Raw genomic sequence first — 20,233 nt, 5'->3', positions numbered from 1 at the left:
ATTCTGGTAGTGTTAACTCACTCCCAACCATCATCATCCCACAAGTAGCCATCCTGTGACCAAAAGGCATACTCAGTTTCCATATTAGAAACAAATAGCTAGATTAGGAATTGTTGACCTTAAAAGGAAATACTTTAGGAAGATTAATCAGATTTACAAAATCTGGAGTCATTTAAATAAGATTGATCACAAACAATCATTGTTTGACTTAGGTAAGAATTGGGAAGGAGCAAAATGAAACTATTGCTTCTCATACAAGAAACTAGATGTCATCAAACGAATTACACAATCTGAAAACAAATAGGAAAAGGCCCTCCTGGAATATAGGCACATTTTTGGTACTCTTTGCCAAAAAAAAAATGGTATTGTAGATGCAAAAAGTGTACATGACTTCAGTGGAATCTGGAAAAGTACCTGTAGAACAGATCTGTCAAACTTTACTGAAGGGACAAAGCAAGACAGCTTAATGAATCCTATGAGCTGAGAATACTTGTCTGCTGAGAGAGAATTAATAGAGAAGTATCAAATACATGTGCCTTGTTCTTGTTTCTCTCAGAGCCATTGTTTATGGACACCTGGGGGCTAGATGGACCCTTGTTTGAACCAGTGTAGTTACTATGATTTTGATTGAGCTGAAAAGTCTTCTGACATTTTGTGAAAATCTTTTTTTTTTTTTTTTTAACCACCACCTCTTCAAAATAGATGAAATTGATAGCTCATCAATGTCAGATGATGATCGAAAAGAGGTTGTCAACATCCAAACATGGATAAATAAACCTGACGTGAAGTATAACTTCCCCTGTAATGAAGTAAAAGAAAATGGACATATGTTTCCCAGGTACTGGAATTACTCGTAAACTTAATGAAAATGTCTGTCTCAATACATTTTTTAAAATATTCTTGGATAGTTATTTGTGATACAACTTCATTTCTAGTATAATAGTGAAACAACTTAGAACAAAATGTTACTACTATACTTGCATTCTTATATTTTCAGTGTTACAGAGTATTACTTATGTACAAAACATAGTGTGAAAGTTTATTTTGTAAAACAAGATAAGAAGAAAAACATTCTCAGTAAATGTAAGCTTATTTTTCAAGACCAGGTAGACCTGAGTACCTATTCCTTCATGTTTTTCCTATCTACCTTTCTGACTTGTAGTACTTGCTCATCTTGCCCCTGAGATTCAGTGACCTTGTTAATCCTGCGAGAGCAGAACATGTTGCTTACTCCATTTTAGCTACACCAAAGAGTGCAAATCCTGTTGAGTCTGGATACCACAGAATTAGGATGAACTTTCTTTTTCATCATGGTCTGTTATTAGATTTTATTAAAATAAATCTAACGGAAAAATAAGATTATATGGTGTATGATCACTGATCTGTCATCATATAATTTCTCAAAGTGAGTTTGAACTCCAGTAGTGTGTTTCCCCACATGTGCATTGCTTCTGAGAAGAAGAGCAAAGTGGGTCTTGAACTGAGTGGGCAAGTGAACAACTTCATTTAGTGCTTGTTCAGTGACTGGCAATCAGTCATGGAGTGCTGGCACATCCTGGAGGCTTAAATCTGATGCTCCACATACAGAGTGTTTGTACAGAGTAGCTCTGTAGATGAAGGGATAGGGTTGGGGTGGGATTGAAGCATGGAGGAGAGACGCTGGAGGCATTTTGCCCGCACTGCATGGCCTGGCACGTTACTGGTGGTTATGATCGTTGATGTTGATCACTGGTGGCTTTTGTGCTGAGGTGATGATACTAACTACTTGCTCTGATTTTGTATGCTGTTGAGGCTGCCATACTTGTTTTTGTCTGTGATTCAGTACTTCAGAAAAATCTGAAGTATTTTGTAGACATTCCTAATCAACATAAGTATTACACTGTTTTATCTAGTTCTCTCCATGTAATTTGTTTGTAGAATTTAGCTTTGTAAATAGCTGTTACTTAGTTAAATAGAAAATGTAATTTCTGTTTTTCTTTCCCTTCAAGTCATCTCCTAGTCACGGCAACCCATATGTATTGTTTGAGGGAGATTCCATCACGGAAGGGTCTGGCTTACATACAGTCTCGACAGGCACTCAACTCTGTAGTCAAAATCACATCCAAGAAGAAACATCCAGAACTGATTACCTTTAAATATGGAAATAGCAATACTTCAGGCATAGAAATTTTGGCAGTTGAAAGGTAAGCCATTTCAGTAGCACTGATGTTGGTAGTGATGGTATACAGAATGATGTCAACTGGAAGACAGATGTACGCTGTAATTCCCAGAATTGAGTTCAAAAGTAATAGTTTTTATTTAGGAACAGGTATTTAGGTCTGAACTAGGAAGAAGATTTGCTAGTGGAGTAAAGAGGGTTATGAAACCCACTCTAGGGTCTCCAATGACAGTTGTTGGGGATGAGATGTGTGCATGTGTTTTCTTTTTTGTAATGTCTTTTCATCCTTTTTTTTTTTTTTTTTCATCCATGTAGCCTCTTGTTTCTTGTCACTGTTGTAACAAAGCCACTGGCATTCAGTAGGTCATTTTTCCCATCCTTTTCCTTGGTGAGAACTGTGCGCAGTGAGTGCTCTGTTTTCAGAATTAAGTGAGAGATGAGTTTCCCAGTTGTCCTGTTGGCTACTTAGGACAAAATGAGTTTGGTATTATGTCAGACACGGGTAAATTAAATGTGTTGCAGAAAACTTTGCTTCTTGTTGAATTACTTCATCACCACTTTATTGAGTGGTGCAAATACAAAACAGAGGATGGTAACTAAATGATCTAGGTGTGTCCACAGGAATTAAAAACAAAAATGAAAACGAAAACCTAGGACTGCCATATGTAAATCGGACAGTGCTATCTGTAGAGATCTTGAACTGCCTGTTCCGTTCCATTATCAATTAATGAGGAATTTTTCCTTTCCAGGAAGGCCAGTGAAATACTCTCATACAGTTCTAAGTTCACAAACAGAAAATATGTCATAGCATAAATAGGAAGTAAATGTTATTTCATTTTAATAGTTTTTCCCTCCTCTTTTCCCCTAGACTGTGTCAGAGGAAAAAATCAAAGCAAGGATTTGAGTTGATGCTTAAAAATTTTGTAGCAAGTTTATGATGCCTTTTTTCTTTTTCTTTTGTTTTTTTTTTCTACTTAAGGTATTTGATTCCAAATGCAGGTGATGCTACCAAAGCCATAAAACAACAGATCATGAAAGTATTGGATGCCTTGGAGAGTTAATAACTAAAGACTTTGTAGAGAACAGTTTATAAAGAAGAAGCAACAAAGATACTGTATGTGGACATGGGCTGGCTGTTTTCCAACTGAATACTAACTTAAGAGTTTTTTTTCTGTTTGCTGGTGGGAGTGCCTGAGTAGCAGGCTTAAGATAGGGTAAATTATTACCAATTTCTTAACAGGATTTTAATTTTTTTCTTTTTTTTCTTTCTTTTTTTTTTAAGAAGCATATATTATAAAGGTCAGTTTGTTTCTTTTTTATGCATCCGTAATCCGAATGATCTGCATCTTTTTAAGAGAGGATGCAGCTGGGTTCATATAAGCATGTTAAAAGAATGAACTGCCTGATATGGAGAAGCAGTTGAAAACAGAAACAGCTTTAAATGACTGATACTTGAAAGTAAAATGTCTTCATGGCCTAAAGTCTATAAATTTGATTTTTGCCTACTGGGTAGTATCAAGGACTATGAAAAACTTAGCTTTGTAAGCAGAGCAGATAGAATCTTAGGAATTTTCTTCCAGTTAAAAACGGTTAAGTGAATGGGACAAAACACCAATAATTTGGAAAGTTACCTTTTCAGAAAAGTCTTATCCACTACTAGGTTAAATAATTGGAATTGATTATAAGGGTATCTTTAAATACCAAAATGAACTGTACGCAATAAGCTTTTACTACAGGGTTGTGCTTCTTTTAAATTATGCTAAATTTTGCATTTCGTAGGTTAAGATTGTTTCTCTTGTGAGGATGAGTGCACATGTTGAAATTGGAGTAAGTGCTTCATGGCAGAGTATGACAGTTGAAAAAGAGTTATCTGACTCGTCTGAAGCAAAATATCTAACGTATAAATTAGATTTTTATATGCCTTCAGTTCATGCAGAAATGAGCTTCTGCTGATAGAAGGTGCGTTTGAAGACTGAAGGTGTGGCAAGAAAATTAACACACATAAAGTGAAGAGATTCTAGTGCTGCATACTTGCGATAAATGTATTCATGAACTGTTGCCTCCATTGGTTCAACATCTGTTTATATTCTTTTAAAAACTTCAAAGCTAGTAAATGTTTGAGAGATGGCAACTGTGTCATAGTGTATCTGCAGCCTTCTGTTTGAGACAAAATGGTTAATTAAGGAGGGTTTCTCTTGCTACAAAGCCCAGTACAGGAAGGTTCTTCTGGCAAAGGCATAGCATCTTTGTAGATGGATATGAAAATTACCAAAAATTGTGAAATGAAGACACTAGGGGTTAGATTTGTTGTGTAAAGTCTTCTGAGTATTGGAGTCAGAACCAGTGAATTGGTACATCATCAGGAGAAAAAATAAACTGACCTTTATAAAAGCCAGTTATTTTAAGTTATTTTACTAGGAATCAAGCTAGGGCACCTTAATTCTGGAACTTATTCCTTTTTTTTTTTTTTTTTCTTAGTATCTGAGTAAACACCAATAGAACTTGAACTGTTGAAGATATTTGCATGAAATTGCACCTGGGCCAACACTCACATATTTATAGATTTGCCCAGCAGCTGTTGTATTACATTTTCTTCCTACTCCCTTCTGAAACTATCCTGAAGAGTCTCTGACTCTGTGCCTATTTCAGCAATGAGATTTTTTTCATGTAAAGATGTTTGTGTTACTGTTTATAAACTACAGTTGTAAATAAACCAGTACAATTTGAACATAACTTCTGACAGAAAGTATTTTTTTTATTGTATAGTGTGTGAATTCTGTGAATCAATTTAACAGTTTTTCCTAAAGGCATTTCGTAAATGGAAGTGAACTTGATATCTGGAGTAAAAGAAGTTGATTATGGGTCATTAGGAGCTGCTGTCAGTGACACATTAATGTAAGTATATTGGAATTTTGGCTAATTTTATAGGATTCTTTTGGGTGAACCATGGTCAGCATTCACAGAAAGGTCAAAATGAGGTAATAAATGGTCAAATTATAGAGAAGGTTTCTGCATGAATTCAAGGCATCTCGGCATCATATTTTACTATTATGTTGACAAATGAAAATGTTGACAAAATGATACAACACATTTTGGTAGGTCATGAGAGAGTGCTAGTGAGAGCAAAAAATTGCAAACAAAATAAGGGGAGAAATTAAGACGTGTAGCTGAAGTACCTAAAGTGGTATCTTGAAGAATCTAATTACTTTTGAAAAGTACATTCAGTTGTTAAATTATTATGTGTATTTGGTATTGAATATGAAGAATGAGTAATGTGTACATGTATGCTTCTTTGAGGTCAACAAATACAGACCTTTTAGATCTACAGTAACTAAAGCTACAATAAGTCAGTTTTAAAATCTCTTCTGTGTAGAAATGTATAACTTATGCCAATAAGAGGTTAATTATTTGTAATTTTTAAATTACAAGTTATAACTGCAAGTTACCAACAGACTTCTTGCATTACATCCAAACTGAACAATCATAATGGCATTTTACATGTATGTCTACCCACAGCTTAGAGACTACTTTTGTCTCTTGGTGTATTTGTTGCATCTGTAGTTAGGGTGCTAGTTACAAAACCTGAATTGCTAAGCAGAAATTCTAATTATAGTACTAGAGTGACAGCTTTGGGGGAAAAAAAATAATCAGAATAATCAGTGTGCAACTTCTAGTCTCTTTCATCTTTGGGGATTTTTTTTAATTACTTGCCAGAGGTTTAGAGGCTCTTATTTCGTATGTGCTGCTGACTACACTGTTGAATGTGTTGTTTGAAGATAAAATGACAGCTGCTATGTTGCTCGATTTTTAACTTTCATTTAACCTCTCTTTGGTGACTAAAAATGAGGTCTGTTGCAGGAAAGGAACACTTCTCAGAGTAAGCTTTCTTGACCATTTGAAACTTACACCTTTGCTTTTCATAGCCAGGGCCAGTGCTTCTATGTTCACTGATTTTTTTTGATTGTTTTTGTTTTGTTTTAATCGTCTGACAAGTTATTTTAGATTCTGATCTGTGTGCAAATTTGTGCAGAACCTATATTATCCACCAGAAGTATTCTCAGACTGTGGAGATATAAAGATTAATTGCTGCTCTTTCAGTTTAGTTCCTGTTAGGCCTCACACATGAGTATTAGCAGTGTTTGTAGCTGTGACTGAACATTTCAGTTGTAGTTTCAAAACTTTCGATGCTGTCAAATAACATTTTTCAATATGGGGGCACTCAGTGGCTGAAGAGTTTCCCCTTTTGGGGAAGGGGGTGATAATCTGCTAACATGTTCTTTTTGGGTACATTTTAATGCTTTCAGATATTGCTAATATTTTGAAATCTGAAAAACACATTGTACCTCTCATTACCATGGGAAATAGTATGAGCCTTTCTGGTTCAAAGGATGTTACCACTTTACTGCTTGTTCTTATTCTTACTTTGGGAACTCAGGAAACGGCTGTTCTCTGCACACGGAACCCGGCAAGGTTTGCTGTTCTGAAAAAAATAAATAAATAAATAAATAAATAAAATAATGATGGTAATTCTGCCATCGTTTGAGTCGGTCAGTTTGGGGATGAGGGGTTTGTTTGACAGGGGCAGGTGGAGCTGCGTTTGTAACCGCAGCACGTACGGGGGGGGCGTTTTGTGGCGGTTGCGGGCTGCCCACCCTTTATCTCTCCGCCTGTGTTTCCTGAAAGCGGCTTCAGCACGACGTGTGGAGGGCACCACAGCGGGTTACGCATTTTGTGGTACGTTTCAGGCCAACACCCCCCTGTACGCCAGCACGGCCCCTGGGCGCCAGAGGGGCGGGCACGAGGCCTTCAGCCGTTCCCGCCCACCGCCGGGGGGGGCTGGCCTACATCTCCCAGCAGCGCCCCGCGGCGCGCAGGCGCAGCGCGGGGCATGAGGCGCGGGGATGCAGCCGGCGCGCGGAGCCATGGCCCGTGAGTGGCGGCGCGCGGCGGGGCGGGGCGGGGCGGGGCGCGGCCGTTGCTCCCCTCAGGGCCGCTCCGGGAGCCGGCCGCGGGCCCGGCCCGAGGGTGGTGACAGAGCAGCGGCTTCCCCGTGTGTCTCTCGGTGGTGGGGAGCCTCGTGTCTCCCTCCCGCCGCGCTTTAAGACATCATTTTGAGGAGCTGGGCGCGCTGCCAGATGGGCTTTTGGCTTTTTTCAAAAGGGATCTTACAGGAACTGAATCTCTGCGCTTAATTTCCCCGAGTTACAACGCCCCGTGGAAAAAGACACGATTTGAGGGCGCTCCCTGGTAGGGTTGTCCTGCGAGGGAGGCGCACGAAGCGAATGGTGTTTGCGCCTGTTGGCAGCCTCATCGCAGCCTGGCTTTCCCAATGAGCTGAGCGCTAGAGCAGTTTCGTACCTGCGCAGTGGCGGGGTGAGAAGTTAATCATTTGCGTACTGTGTAAAAATTAACCGCTTGTCTACTGAGGTGAGAAGCAAAGCACAAAGGAAGACACCGCCTGCCTATCCATGTCCCAGCCTGGCCTGCCCTTGGACCAGCTCCCGTTTCCCCCAGCACCGTGGCAGTGCCGCTCACTGCTTCCCTGAGCCCAGTGGTTCAGGGTAACAGGGGAGCTTCCCTGAAAAGAAAAGTGATTTCAGCCTGGGGTACCCCTGTGGAGGAAGGCAGAGCATTTGGGTTCAAAAGGAGAGAGCTCTGCCCAGTCGGGATGTGCTCTCCTACAGCCCAAGGTATGAGGAGATACACAAAGGGGAATGAATGCACACGATTTGATCTCTCCTGTGTGCGTAATTCAGAACGTGCAAATATAAATCCTGCTTAGGCATGGTAGACGCTTGCAGATGTCTCTTGGCTAGAAACTGGATTGTAAAGTGACCAGGAAAGATGTTATCTTTATGGTTTTATGGTTTCTCACATCCATTTCCCAGGCCAGGTGTGATTTGAATGATAAAAGCAAACTTCCCGTATTTGTGTGCTTTGGGGATTATGCAGCCTTTAGTTTGCTAGTGGCATTTTAGGAGATTCAGCACTCATAGGGTGATGGGCGCAATGAAAAGATACACTCACAAAGCACGTAGCAAATCGTGAAAGAAGTAGGACTGGATAACGTGTGGTCCCGCTTTCCTACATGAGAACGTGAACTGGGTACTGCCTAGGCTAAGCAGGAGCTAGCATGAGACCAGCATGTCAACTCCCTGGTCCTTGACCTGAACCAGGGGATGGCCATGTATGGTTCCCAGGTAACAAACCTGCGTTTGAATGTTTTCCCTGTGTTAGGAGACTTTTTCCAGAGTCATATACCAACTGCAAAATGAGTTGGAAGTTGTTTGTGTATGTATTGTTAATATGTAAGTAGATTTATTTTGTTAAATGCTCATTAATGAATTCAAGGTTTGATTACCTGGGGAAATTCCACTGGCTAATTTTTTTTTTTCTTTTCTGCCATTAGACTTCCGCCTGGCACTTATTCAGCTTCATGTATCTGCTGTTAAATCAGATAACATTCAACGAGCCTGTGGACTGGTAAGAGAAGCATCGGCTAAAGGAGCAAAAGTCGTGGCTCTACCTGTGAGTAAAGATCATGATTTACTTAAAATACATACACCTCAAACTCTTGGAAACGTCTTTGTAGTGTTAACCATGCATTATATATTCCTGTTTCTCTCTGGATGTGCTTGTATGCTGTATGAGACTCCAAAACAGGGGGAAGAAATGCATTGATGTGCCTTGTTCCATCTACCAGAATGTGTAAAAGAAGGAGGGGGGTGAAAAAAATTGTTTGCTTGTTTGTTTGTTTTTTAGTGGGACAAGAATCTGTTCCAGTTCATGCTGGTTTAAATCCCAGGCAATTCCAGCAGCCCTAACTGGTTTGTTCTGAATTAATGGAAGTAGGACTGTGGTTTGAATTTTTGCAGAAGCCTTCTGTGCCGGAATGTAGGAAAAAGTGATTTTCAGATAAAGAATGTTGATACAAAGCAGGAAAAGTTGATAGGAAAGCAGGCATCCATCTTTGCCATAATTATTCAGGATCAAACAGTCAATAAGAAACTAAATAGATGTCAAACATTTCCAGCAAGTCATTTGTGGCTGGATTATGATGCCCTTTTATGATATCCTTGTGCGGGAACATGATCACTGCTTAAAATTACTCATCACTTCTGATTTACTTCTTAGACTTCAGCCAGGATTATCTTGCTGATTTTTTTATTTTTGTTTTTTTTTTTTTAACATGATATGCTGACAACAAGGTACCTTCCCACTGTAGCTGTGAGCTTTTTCCTCTGTTCCTGGGGGTACATGTGCCTGTGCCTTGCAGCATCTGACTTGGGAGTGCAAAGGTCTTTTCTGGATGAACTTTTGATCTGAATGTTTTACACAAAGAATGTTTTTGTTCCTGCTGTCCTAGGTGAAGTATTAAGCAACCTTCCCTTCTCTGTGCTAACACAGCTCTTGTGCTGCAAATATGACCTTTGATTATTCTGTCTAGGTCTCCTAGATGGAGATTATCTATTATTAGCTACTTTTTGTCATGTGCACAAACAACTGAGTTTTCCAGGCCAATTTAGTTGAGATATTCTGCTTGCTAACGATAATTAGTGCTTGTAGAGTAAACCCTCTCAAGCAAGTGCAAGGTCTTTCAGCAAGTTTGGGAAGGTAAATTTTGTACTGATACTAAGAGATGAAATATTCTCTTCCCTCCACCTTATTATTATATTTTTTTTTAAGTCACACAACATAAAGAGTTAACACACACCAAGCATACAGTCTACACCTTTGCATAGGCATACGGTAGTTTGTGTGACATGTGTAGATATTTTTTTCATTTCTGGCCCAGGGAGAAAGCATGAAAGAAAAATTTGTAGGTTTGAAAGGTCAAGTGCAGAGTTTACAGATTTTAACTTCATTTTTTTCTAATTCTAGGAATGTTTTAATTCTCCATACGGAACCCAATACTTTAAAGAATATGCAGAGAAGATTCCTGGAGAATCGACACAAAAGCTCTCAGAAGTTGCCAAGGAGTGCAGCATATATCTTGTTGGAGGTAGTTCCTAGTGACCCTCTCAGTGAGGGGAAAAAAAATGGGCAATGTCTATTTGTGCAACTGAATCAAAACTCCATATACTACAGAGGGGTAAATCTTTGTTCTCTCCCTTTTAAAGGATCCATTCCAGAAGAGGATGGTGGAAAGCTGTATAATACATGTACTGTCTTTGGGCCTGATGGTGCTATGTTGGCAAAGCATAGGAAGGTAAGATGGTACAATATTGTTATTAGAAGCTTTCTCATCTATGTGGCTAGTGTTCAGCAGCGTTACCCAAAAATGGTATTGCCCCATCAGGATTTTTCCTCAGGTTCCCAAAGGAGTTAGTCTCTCAGTTATCATAAAGACTGCTCTTTACGTACTTTTTGTGCTATATGTATAATAGTGCAGACAATTGAAGTCCAAGTTCCACAGAAAGTTGTGTCTGCTGTTTGTGGTAGGTAGGGGCTGACTGTCATCTTCCACCTGCATGTTGCTTGTCCCTTGAGAAACTACCTGTTTTCATAACTATGTAGTTCCTGCTACTCTGGATTTGTTCCTTAGGTGAACAACAGCTTGACTGTTTCAAGGAAAAACAAAAAAGAGAATGCAAGGTTACTTGGAACAAATGAGATGGCACAAAATAGATCTGGGGTGCAGTTATTCTTTTTTTTCTTTTAACTGATCGTTCATTTAGCTACACTGTTAGATCACCTTCTGAAATACTGCATTGTCTTCTGTCTGTCATACCACACCAGCCCATAGGCCCTGTAGTTGTTTGCAGAACGAGTGCAGGCTTGTACTGCATATATATGAACTAACAGTAATACAGAAACAGCTGTACTTTTACAAAGCTCCAGTCAGGAACAGATACCTGCATTGCAAGGGATGGAATAAACACCAACTACAGGGGCTAAGAAGCATCATGAAGTCATGTGAACTTCGTGACTTGTTGAAGGTATTTCCTGGAGAAATTTTGCAGGAATGGAACTCAAAGCTTGGAGAGGAAAATACCACTTGCTTTACCATATTGCACTTATGATCATGACAAATTTATGTTATATACATAGAGTACATTATATATGTACCCTTTCTTTAGCAAAATTATTCATTAAATCAAGATAGATAGTTATTTTACAAGGATCCTTTTCTTGAAGAAGATGTAGAGCCATACTGCAAATTAATTGTCCTATTTTTAGCTATTTTTACTAACTATTACTGCATGGGACAAGGATTGGACATTCTATTTGGTAAACAATGTAAACATTTGATATGTGCATCACTTAGGTCAAGGCTTATATGTGTTGTTTAAAATGCCTAGTATTCATCTTCTTTATTTTTTCTCCAAATAACTGTAGACATGCAAATTTCTGTAAAGAACAAAACTGCTTTAAATTGTCTTCAGAAGATCTCTTCATCTTAAGCAATGTTTATTTGGGAGCCTGACGAAAGAGTAGCCCAGATTATCGTGACTAGTATACATCTGACTAGTAGGAAAAGTCTCAAGCATCAAGCAGAGAAATTATTAATAATTCTTAATAATCTTATAATTACAGATTCATTTGTTTGACATTGATATTCCTGGGAAGATACAGTTCAAAGAGTCTGAAACACTGAGTCCAGGGAATAGTTTCTCCATGTTTGATACCCGTGAGTATAAGACAAGCCTTCTCTTTAGGAGCACTGCCACAGTAATGCTACAGTCATTCTCGAGCTCTCTTCCCTACCATTTCTCCCCAGCAATGGATTTTTAGACTGTCGGGTTTAAATTAGGCATTTGACAATGATGGCAAATGTATTTTAGGTGTGTTCCAAGTGTGGGGGTCACTTCAGAAACTTTTTTAAAAGGCAATGTGATTGAAAAAGGACAGCGAAGTAGAAAGGGATAAAGCATACATCATGGCACTTCCCTTAACAAACAGTGCTCCTATTGAATTGTAAAAGAGAAGTTACTGTATTTTTAATCGCAGTTTTTAAAACAGTGCTTAGAAAACATGTCTTGGAAAACAATCCATGTAGCAAATGGCTACACTGGCAGTTGTTTCATATGAAGATGGTATAATAATGGAGACAAATAACTGCAAATTCCATTCCAGTATTCTTGAATCAACCAAAACAGATTAAAAAAAAAAAAAGACAGCTACCACCACCCCATTTTCAAAAATGAGTACGACCTGTTAACTGAGCTCTCCTAAGAGTCTCAACTCCCATGGTGACTTTCTCCTCCTTGTGATGTGAATGCTGCAAGAAAATATGTATCTGTAATTTCTTTAGTCCACAAAGCACAGTGAGTAACTTTATCACTGAAAAATATGCATCTAAATCAGAGAGGAATATGTTACAAAAAAACCTGCTACAGTGTGATGTTGTGGAAATGGCTGTTTTTAAAGGGTAGATGAGACTACTTCTCACAGTCATCCTCTCATCATGAAGAATGAGTTCTCCCCCGCCAACAGACAGAGTTTGCTGCAGATACACATTTAAAGAAACATTTAAATATCGCTCCCCTTGTTACTCTGAGACATGTAAACTAACAGCTGGCAGGATGTCTTGTGATAGCTTTTGCGTACTCATGACAGCAATATGACTGTTGTCTCTTGTGTTTTGAGAACAGCATACTGTAAAGTGGGCCTGGGCATCTGCTATGACATCAGATTTGCTGAGCTGGCTCAAATCTATGGACAGAACGGTAAGGCTGAGTCACCTAATGAAGTGGAACGCACTTAGCCCTAAGGCCTGAATTTTGTGGGGCTGCTTCAGGGTGATGGTACTGGGCACTCTCTAAGTGTTATCAGGCACTCTTATCTTTGCCTATTAACACAAAATGTACCTTGTAGCCCGGACTTTGTTATTCATAAACAGAACAGATACTCATTTGTAAAGTAACAGTAATTCCCTGCTACACATCCACTGATATAATAATATTATAATGATGTAATACATAATGGCATTGTAATATGGCCCCATCCGTGGTGATGTGTCATAGGGCTTTGCTGGCATAGTCATCTGTGTCACACGTGAATGGGCTCTACTTGTCCTTCTATTAGGGACAGAAGTCAGGAAAAAAAAAAGCGTATCATGAGCTTCAAAGTAGAGTCACTCTAGGGTAAATCATCTTCCCTTTAATGATGGTTTGTAATTTTCTTTTAACAAAGGTTGCCAGCTGCTGATATATCCAGGGGCTTTTAATCTGACAACAGGACCAGCTCACTGGGAATTGCTACAAAGGGGACGGTAAGAACTAAGTAACTGAGGGGGATTTTAGTATGTGGAACCAAATAGTTCTTGTATTCTACATCACACCATATAGCAGAAGTTCTGCTGCAGGACTGCTCTGCTTTCAGAACTGTGCCATTCTTTGGGTCTTGCATGGGTCACCAAAATGATTTTGCTGTTAAGGAGAAAAGGCAGGAGCTGCTTATCCTTCACTCCTACCAGCCCTTCTGCAGTTAAGCTCTTACATGGCCCTTTTCCCCACAACTCTGAGCGCCGTTCACAAACTTCTGCACAGAACAGGCAGTAGACAGCAATAACCATGTCAGAACTGCCTTAATTACAGACAGAAATAGATTCTTTGACTCATTATTATGCAGTATTATTTATTCATTTGGTCAGCTTCAATCAACTTTACTGCGCACTGAATGAACATGTAATTCATTCTGTCTACTAACTCTGGGGCAGTTGGGTAGAGACTTCTCTTTCTAGGCTTGTTTTCTGTAACTTTTGTGTCATTTACAATTTTGAGAAGTCTTTAGGAGACTGTACTGTTTGTTCTTCAGAATGAATTCAGTCTCTTCTGCTTAGTTAATTGGTGGTATTAAAAAGAAGACCTACTCATTTTCTTGCCCTATCTTTCTGTGAATACAGAGCTGTCGATAATCAAGTCTACGTAGCTACTATATCTCCTGCTAGAGATGAAAAAGCATCCTATGTTGCCTGGGGACACAGCACTGTAGTAAATCCATGGTGAGTTCAGAAAAAAACACCTTAGCTGAATGTTTTACTTGACGGTCTCACTTCAGCCCCACATATTCACCTACTCTTACAACAAATCATCATTTTTTTATTGTTTTCCATCCAGCTAGTTTTAAAATTGTTTAACAGTATGCATTCTTGTTGGAAGCACAGAAGTTACTTTAGTAGTAGTATTAAGCACTAGTAAAGCTGCTGACCTTTTCAACTTATATATTATGCACTGGGGTGACTCCTTGAGCAGAACTGAACCATATTAAACAGCTTATACAAAACTAAATTTCCTCAAAGAACACTTTGAGGTAAGAAAGAATGAGAAGGATACCTTCAAGTAGATGAGACTTTCTGGCCTTAGCAGCGATTACTTCCCCTCCGTGCCTCTAGGTGACTGGGAAAACATCGAGTCTTTTGGCAGTTATTTTTCGTCCAAATAAATCATTCCACCAACACTGCTCTTCTAGACAATTGCAAAGTAAATAAAGCTTTCTGTCATGTGCTCTTAACATCTTATGTTGAAAGCAGTGGCAGAGCACCTAGTGGAAGACATGATAAGCATGTTCAGTAGCTCATGCAGAGTGTAAGTATACTCCTATTAAAAGCTGGTTGGATCTGAGAGGAGAAAGTGTTAGTCTAAACAACCAACTATATATGGTTGTCCCCAGTGAAGTTACTTCTTTCCCTTTGAGGTATATTCCACGTTCACGTGTGCTGGTTCTCATAGTTGCTCTTAAGTTTCCAAAGATCAAGAATATTCCTCTGTTAGGTATGTATATGTCACATATAAAACATGTGCCACATATAAGACCTGGAAGCTATTTCTATCATGCAAGAGTTAAGAATTATGATGCTATTTTTAGGATATCCCTGTGTCTACAGCTGTAGACATCAAGGGTAGAAACTCCCTCTTATACAAACAGCAGCAACTGGACTGATGCCTTAGACCTCTGTGTTAATGCTGTGAACAAATGTTCTTCATTTTGCAGGGGTGAAGTCATAGCCAAAGCTGGGGCTGAGGAAACAGTTATATACACAGATATAGGTAAGCATTTAGTTTTTTTCCTGTTTTCTTTCTTGGACAGGGCCTAAGACTGGAGAGACCGTTTCTTTTTTTAATGACCATGGCCTTGTTCCTGCAGTTACAGATGATGCAGTGTTCCCAACCCTTCTCAACCTTTGCTAGACTGCAGCAAAAACAAGCACTACCAGGACTAGAATATTCCATTTTCCTTACATATGAGGAAGCTGCTACCTACCTTAGGAGAGAGCAAAGCCGAGGCTTCCTTCCCCAGCTGCTCAGTTGCTGTGCCCTATGGACTCATTCTCCATGAAAGTTGCTCTTTTCCTACTTTGTCTGAGACAAGTCCTGCTGTTAAAACTGCTGTTTTAATAGCTCTTTCTTCCCCCTCCAGATCTGAAGAAACTTGCAGAAATCCGTCAACAAATCCCTATTTTAAGCCAGAAGCGCTGTGATCTCTACGGCATAGAGATGAAAAAGTGACACCAGGTGAAGGGGAAAAGTTCAAGTGGCACAATGACTGTTGCTTTCATCGTCGGGATTCCCTTACTGGTTGCTTGACAGGCTACTGCTAAATGTCATAGTTAATTAAAAGCAAAACAACTTGTTGGTATAATTCTAAAATTGATTCAGATACAACTTCTATATCTCCTTATACTTCATTTTATAGTATTTAACAGCTAGGATGAAGCTGGAGGTGAAATCACCTCAACTCAGTAGCAGTTAACAATAATCTTTATTCGTCATAATGTTTTAGTTACTTTCTTATTTCACTGTTAACTTTCTGGGGCTTATATATAGGATGTAGAGGTGGGAACCACGTTCCCTCTGAAAATCATCTCAAGTCAATTTTAGTATTATGCATTTTTCACTGATTACTAGATAATCTAGAAGTACATGTATGACTCCTCCATGTCTGTCTGTCTTAACTGTATGTGCCTAAACAACTCAAATTTCTTAGCTGCCCAACTTCAAACCAGGAAAGCTTAAAATTTAACATACTAAGTAAAATAGGCCAAATTCTGCTCTGTACTACTTAAGGACAATGCAAGCAGCAGCCAAACAGAACTAGTACTGTACAAGGAACTGTAACGTTTTGGTGCATGCATCCTGTCTGGAAGATATCTATTAAATTCTTATTACAATTCCTGTTTATTGCTGAAGTGATGTGGATTAATGTTTTATTAAAGCATTTCACATGTCACCACACCTGTGCTCTATTTACTGCTTCCTTAATACAATGTCCGAGTTGGCTTTAGTTTCACAGTCGGGCTGTCTTCTAACTGAAGTCAGTCAAAAGGGCTAGAAAACTTCTTGCACTAATTAAGTTTTCTGCCCCAAGTCTCACAGAGCACCTGCTTTCTACATGCATTATTGCTACTAAGGGCATGCTCTTGCTGAATTGATCAGCAAACCGATTAAAAAACTTAAAACCAGTCTAAAATTTTGTACAAATAACCTTTTTTCTTAGAAGGCTAGCACCTTGGTGCTTCCTTTTCTAATGTAAAAAGATATTTTTTCCCTTCTTGGGAGTCAAAAAGCAGCACCTACCTCTGTACTTCTGGTTCTCCAGCAGCAAAAAGGCACTAGAGGCAAAAGGAGACTTCAGAATACAGAAAAGCAGGGCATCAGAGAGAGGCTTTTGTTCCATCTAGCCAGTTTCACCCCAAACCACTGTACCTGTTTCTTCACATTCAGCCATCCTCTTCTTCCCCCAGCTATCCTCTTGCCTTTTTTATTTCCTCTGAGTTCTCTGGGATGAATCAGCTGTGTGTGGTTTATAGAGGCCCCAGCCACCTATGGGGAGATTAATGGTTAAATTACGCCAAACCCGGAGGAGTCTAACCCCTACAAGCAAGACCTCATCATTCCACTCAGTGGCATTACCTATTCCAGCAGGCATTTTGTGTCTCTGCTTTCACAGCATTTTCGTATACATACAGTACTGGAACTCTTAAAAAGCACGCCACAGAGCACAAGGTGAAATGAAGATTTATTTGTTGAAAAATAAATATAAAAAAATCACAATTTGCTATTTGAGTTAGGTCTCCTGCATTAAATCGGTACCTGCCACATACACAAAAATCAGCATGGATGATGGTCATCACGGCAATCTAACTTCTAAACCAGAGCAACTCTTATACAGCCATATTTTTTCTAAACTACTGCATCTGTCTTCCCTACCACCCCCAACCTCTATACTATTTTAGTATGCGGCAGAACAGGAACTAGACACTTATCTTTGGAGGATTAAAGAAATGCAGGATTCTCAAGGGCTACCCACTTGATTTTGGAAGTGTAAGCTGCAATCTGCCACAAACAATGAGACGGAATATGGGGCATGTACCATCCTCCCCTGGCTTTCCAAATGGAGAATGGGTGAGAATCGGTAGTGGACTACTTTGGTGAACTAAGCTTTAGAGGTGACACGGGTTCAGTCCCACTCAGTCTGTCGAGACAAGTTCTGAGCACCTTTTCTTAGGAGGCTATTTTAGGAGTCTTCGATAAGATTCCCTCAGAAGTGATACCAACGGACTGAGAATTCTGGGGGAGTTACAAACAAAAAAGTACACAACTGGTTCTCAGCTAGGTAGGAGCTAAAGCAGTCAGTATTCAATCCTATGGTGGTATAGACAGGCACTTTAAGTATCCACATTATACATATGCACCAATATTTTAAGTATATAAAACCAACCAGAAGCAGCCCTGTAGTGGCTACAGAAGTTCAGCCTGCAAGGATTTCAATGGATTTTAAAGAAATGGTAGAAAACATAGTAATGCCTGTTTTAACTAAATTCAGCAAGAGAGTTATTACCACTGTAGTGGGGAAGCCTGTTCAAAGCAGTATTTAAGCTGACTGGCTCACTCTCAGTTCCAGGACAAATCACAGCACAACTCTTTAGTGTAGGCTAGTTCCCTTCTTCACTTTCAATCTGCACTTAGATCCTGGTAAACCAAGGCACAACTGCTAATCTCCATTTTGGCAAACTTATCTATGTCTGAACATGAACAGCAGGAAGTTTAAATGATCAGAATTAAGATGCATGACAACTATGCATAGAAACAGCTTCCCACAGTCTCTAGGATACAACAAGTTTATCCAAGTCTTCAGTACTAAGCTTCCTACATGATTTCACCGGATTTTTTTTAATAGCAGCACTAATTTTTTCAACTTCAGCTCTCAACCCATATTAAAACAAAGTAAGTCTTTTCTCAAGGTTCATATGCACACCTGGTCTAAAGCAGAACCTCATCTACATCAGCCATTAAAAAAAAAACTAAATTCCCTTTCGCTAAAAGGAAGCCTGAGCAGAATCCAACCATGTACTCACATAACAGGATGTCAGCTACTCAAATTCCCAGCTTTCCTTTCCCCTGTAATCTTCAGCTCTCAAGATCATACCTCTGCAGGTGATGGGAGCAATCAGAGATAAGACTCGTTCCTTCCATGTCTCCTCCTCTTTTCTTAAAGGTTCAAGTGAGAGATGACAGGGAGTCAGTTATTATTAATTCTTTCCTAGATTCAGAGTAATCACAAATAAGTATAGAAAACACTGCTGCAGAGAACACTTTCATCAAAACCTGTTCTTATACATCTCAGAGAGAAGTACTTGAAGGTAATATTTATTTTTTTTCAGTTTACAGGTGATACATCATTTACAAAAAATTACAGACAATGCATCCTTTCAGTGCAGTTTCAAACTAGTTCAAGAACAGGCAAGAGTCTGTGATGATTTGGAATGCTAGTATTTGACAGCACATGCTTTTTTCCCTTAATTGATTTGGTGGGGGCAGGAATGGGGTAAGGTAGGGTGAAGAGGAGAAAATGCCAATGTAGATAAGGCCATGCGAATAAAAACTCCTCAGGAAAACAGGACACATCAGTCAGCCTGGCATATTTTTGTTCTCGGGTAACTGATGCAGAGATTGGAAGTTCCAGAAGACATTTGACACTTGTTACGTGCAATACCCTTAGCAGCTGCAAGTACTTTCAACTCTATACCAACACTACAATTTCAGATCTCCCTACTATGCTAGCTAAAATAAAAGGATTCAATCTCCGTGTCTACTGCTTACCATTTTCATTCTCAATTTATTTCCTGGGAGAAATGATGGTCAAGCTGAAAATACAAGCTGCTGCTACGTAGCGTCACAAGTAGAAAACAAGACAGTTTGATCACAGGTTGGTTCATTTCTTTAGGAGGTGAAAAACATTAGAAAAATCAGCACAAGGAAATCTATGATTTTAAGATGGGAAGAAGCCCAAATCAGTGTATGGTGAATTAAGCAACATCAGTTAAGAATTTGCGTGAAGTTTATCCAGCCACATCAGTCCAGGGAGAGGCACAATGGACTGCCTTCAATACCAAAAAGATCAACCCAAAGCAGCAGAGAAGCCCTCTGTGAAGTTCCTAGTTAAAGGAAGACTGTTTATACCAGTATTCAATAACTTGCCAATGTGCTATGTGCAGACCAGTTGCTTCCTTTCTACACTATCTGTAATCTTGGGCAATCCAGGGCCTGAACAACAAGGAAACCAATAAAGATTCTAATCCATTATTTGAAGTTTTAGACTATGCTTTGTTCTTTATCTCACTTAATCCTGCAGAGGGCTATTACAAGGACTAGATCAAAACACAGAAGTCTCTAGAGAATGAAGAAGAGAATTTAGACAGTCTATTAACTGTTACATTTCAGCAACAGACAGAGATTACAAAGATTATACGCAAGCATGACCTTACCTTGGCAGCTCTACTCCCAGCAGTGCTTTCTGTTCTTGAAAGTCTCTCAGAACCTTCCAGAACAATTTCCTGTGACATTCAAGTAAGGACTGCTGCATGAGAACATGGCCTTTCTTCCAGTAAAATCCACACTGAAGCAGCATCACCTAACCTCTCTCCCCCAACAACCTTAGTACTAGCTCTCCTACACGGTACACTAGGGCTTTTTCTGGGGTGAGGATAAGAACTATCAAATTAATTCCCTAATAGCTGCCACAGGACCGTTTCTAAGTAGTTACGCAGAGGGTGGGAAGGGCTTTAAGGGAAGATTGTGCATGCTTGCATATATTTACAGGATTCTCTTCACAGCTACTGACTTTAAAAAA

The 20,233-nt window shown here is 39.4% G+C and overlaps 2 protein-coding genes across 6 annotated transcripts in view; both read left to right on the top strand.

Annotated features, from left to right (window-relative positions):
* TBC1D23 (TBC1 domain family member 23) overlaps nucleotides 1–5,023 on the top strand; it is a 31,351-nt gene extending 26,328 nt beyond the window's left edge. The window contains exons 17-20 of one of the 5 annotated variants that reach the window (XR_014618237.1): nucleotides 703–838; nucleotides 1,989–2,183; nucleotides 3,138–3,272; nucleotides 4,637–4,903. Coding sequence is in view for 4 of the 5 variants with exons in the window: in XM_084282506.1 (XP_084138632.1) it covers nucleotides 703–838; nucleotides 1,989–2,183; nucleotides 3,138–3,219 (413 nt within the window). In the remaining variant the exon portion in view is untranslated. Of the gene's footprint in view, nucleotides 1–702; nucleotides 839–1,988; nucleotides 2,184–3,137; nucleotides 4,904–4,953 lie in introns of those variants that run through there. The other 4 variants (XM_084282507.1, XM_084282506.1, XM_084282508.1 and 1 more) reach the window with 4 other exon arrangements.
* A 1,987-nt stretch (nucleotides 5,024–7,010) lies between these two features.
* Nucleotides 7,011–16,320, top strand: NIT2 (nitrilase family member 2). The gene is made up of 10 exons (XM_084285606.1): nucleotides 7,011–7,087; nucleotides 8,568–8,686; nucleotides 10,040–10,160; nucleotides 10,279–10,367; nucleotides 11,696–11,789; nucleotides 12,754–12,828; nucleotides 13,295–13,373; nucleotides 14,007–14,105; nucleotides 15,095–15,150; nucleotides 15,521–16,320. Exons 1-10 carry the CDS (start codon nucleotides 7,060–7,062, stop codon nucleotides 15,607–15,609), a joined length of 849 nt encoding a protein of 282 aa, XP_084141732.1. The 5' UTR covers nucleotides 7,011–7,059; the 3' UTR covers nucleotides 15,610–16,320.
* Nucleotides 16,321–20,233: the final 3,913 nt, after the last annotated feature.

Source organism: Netta rufina (assembly GCF_964035555.1).
Source record: "Netta rufina genome assembly, chromosome: 1".
Taxonomy (NCBI): Eukaryota; Metazoa; Chordata; class Aves; order Anseriformes; family Anatidae; genus Netta; species Netta rufina.
This window is presented reverse-complemented; position numbering and strand designations above follow the sequence as displayed.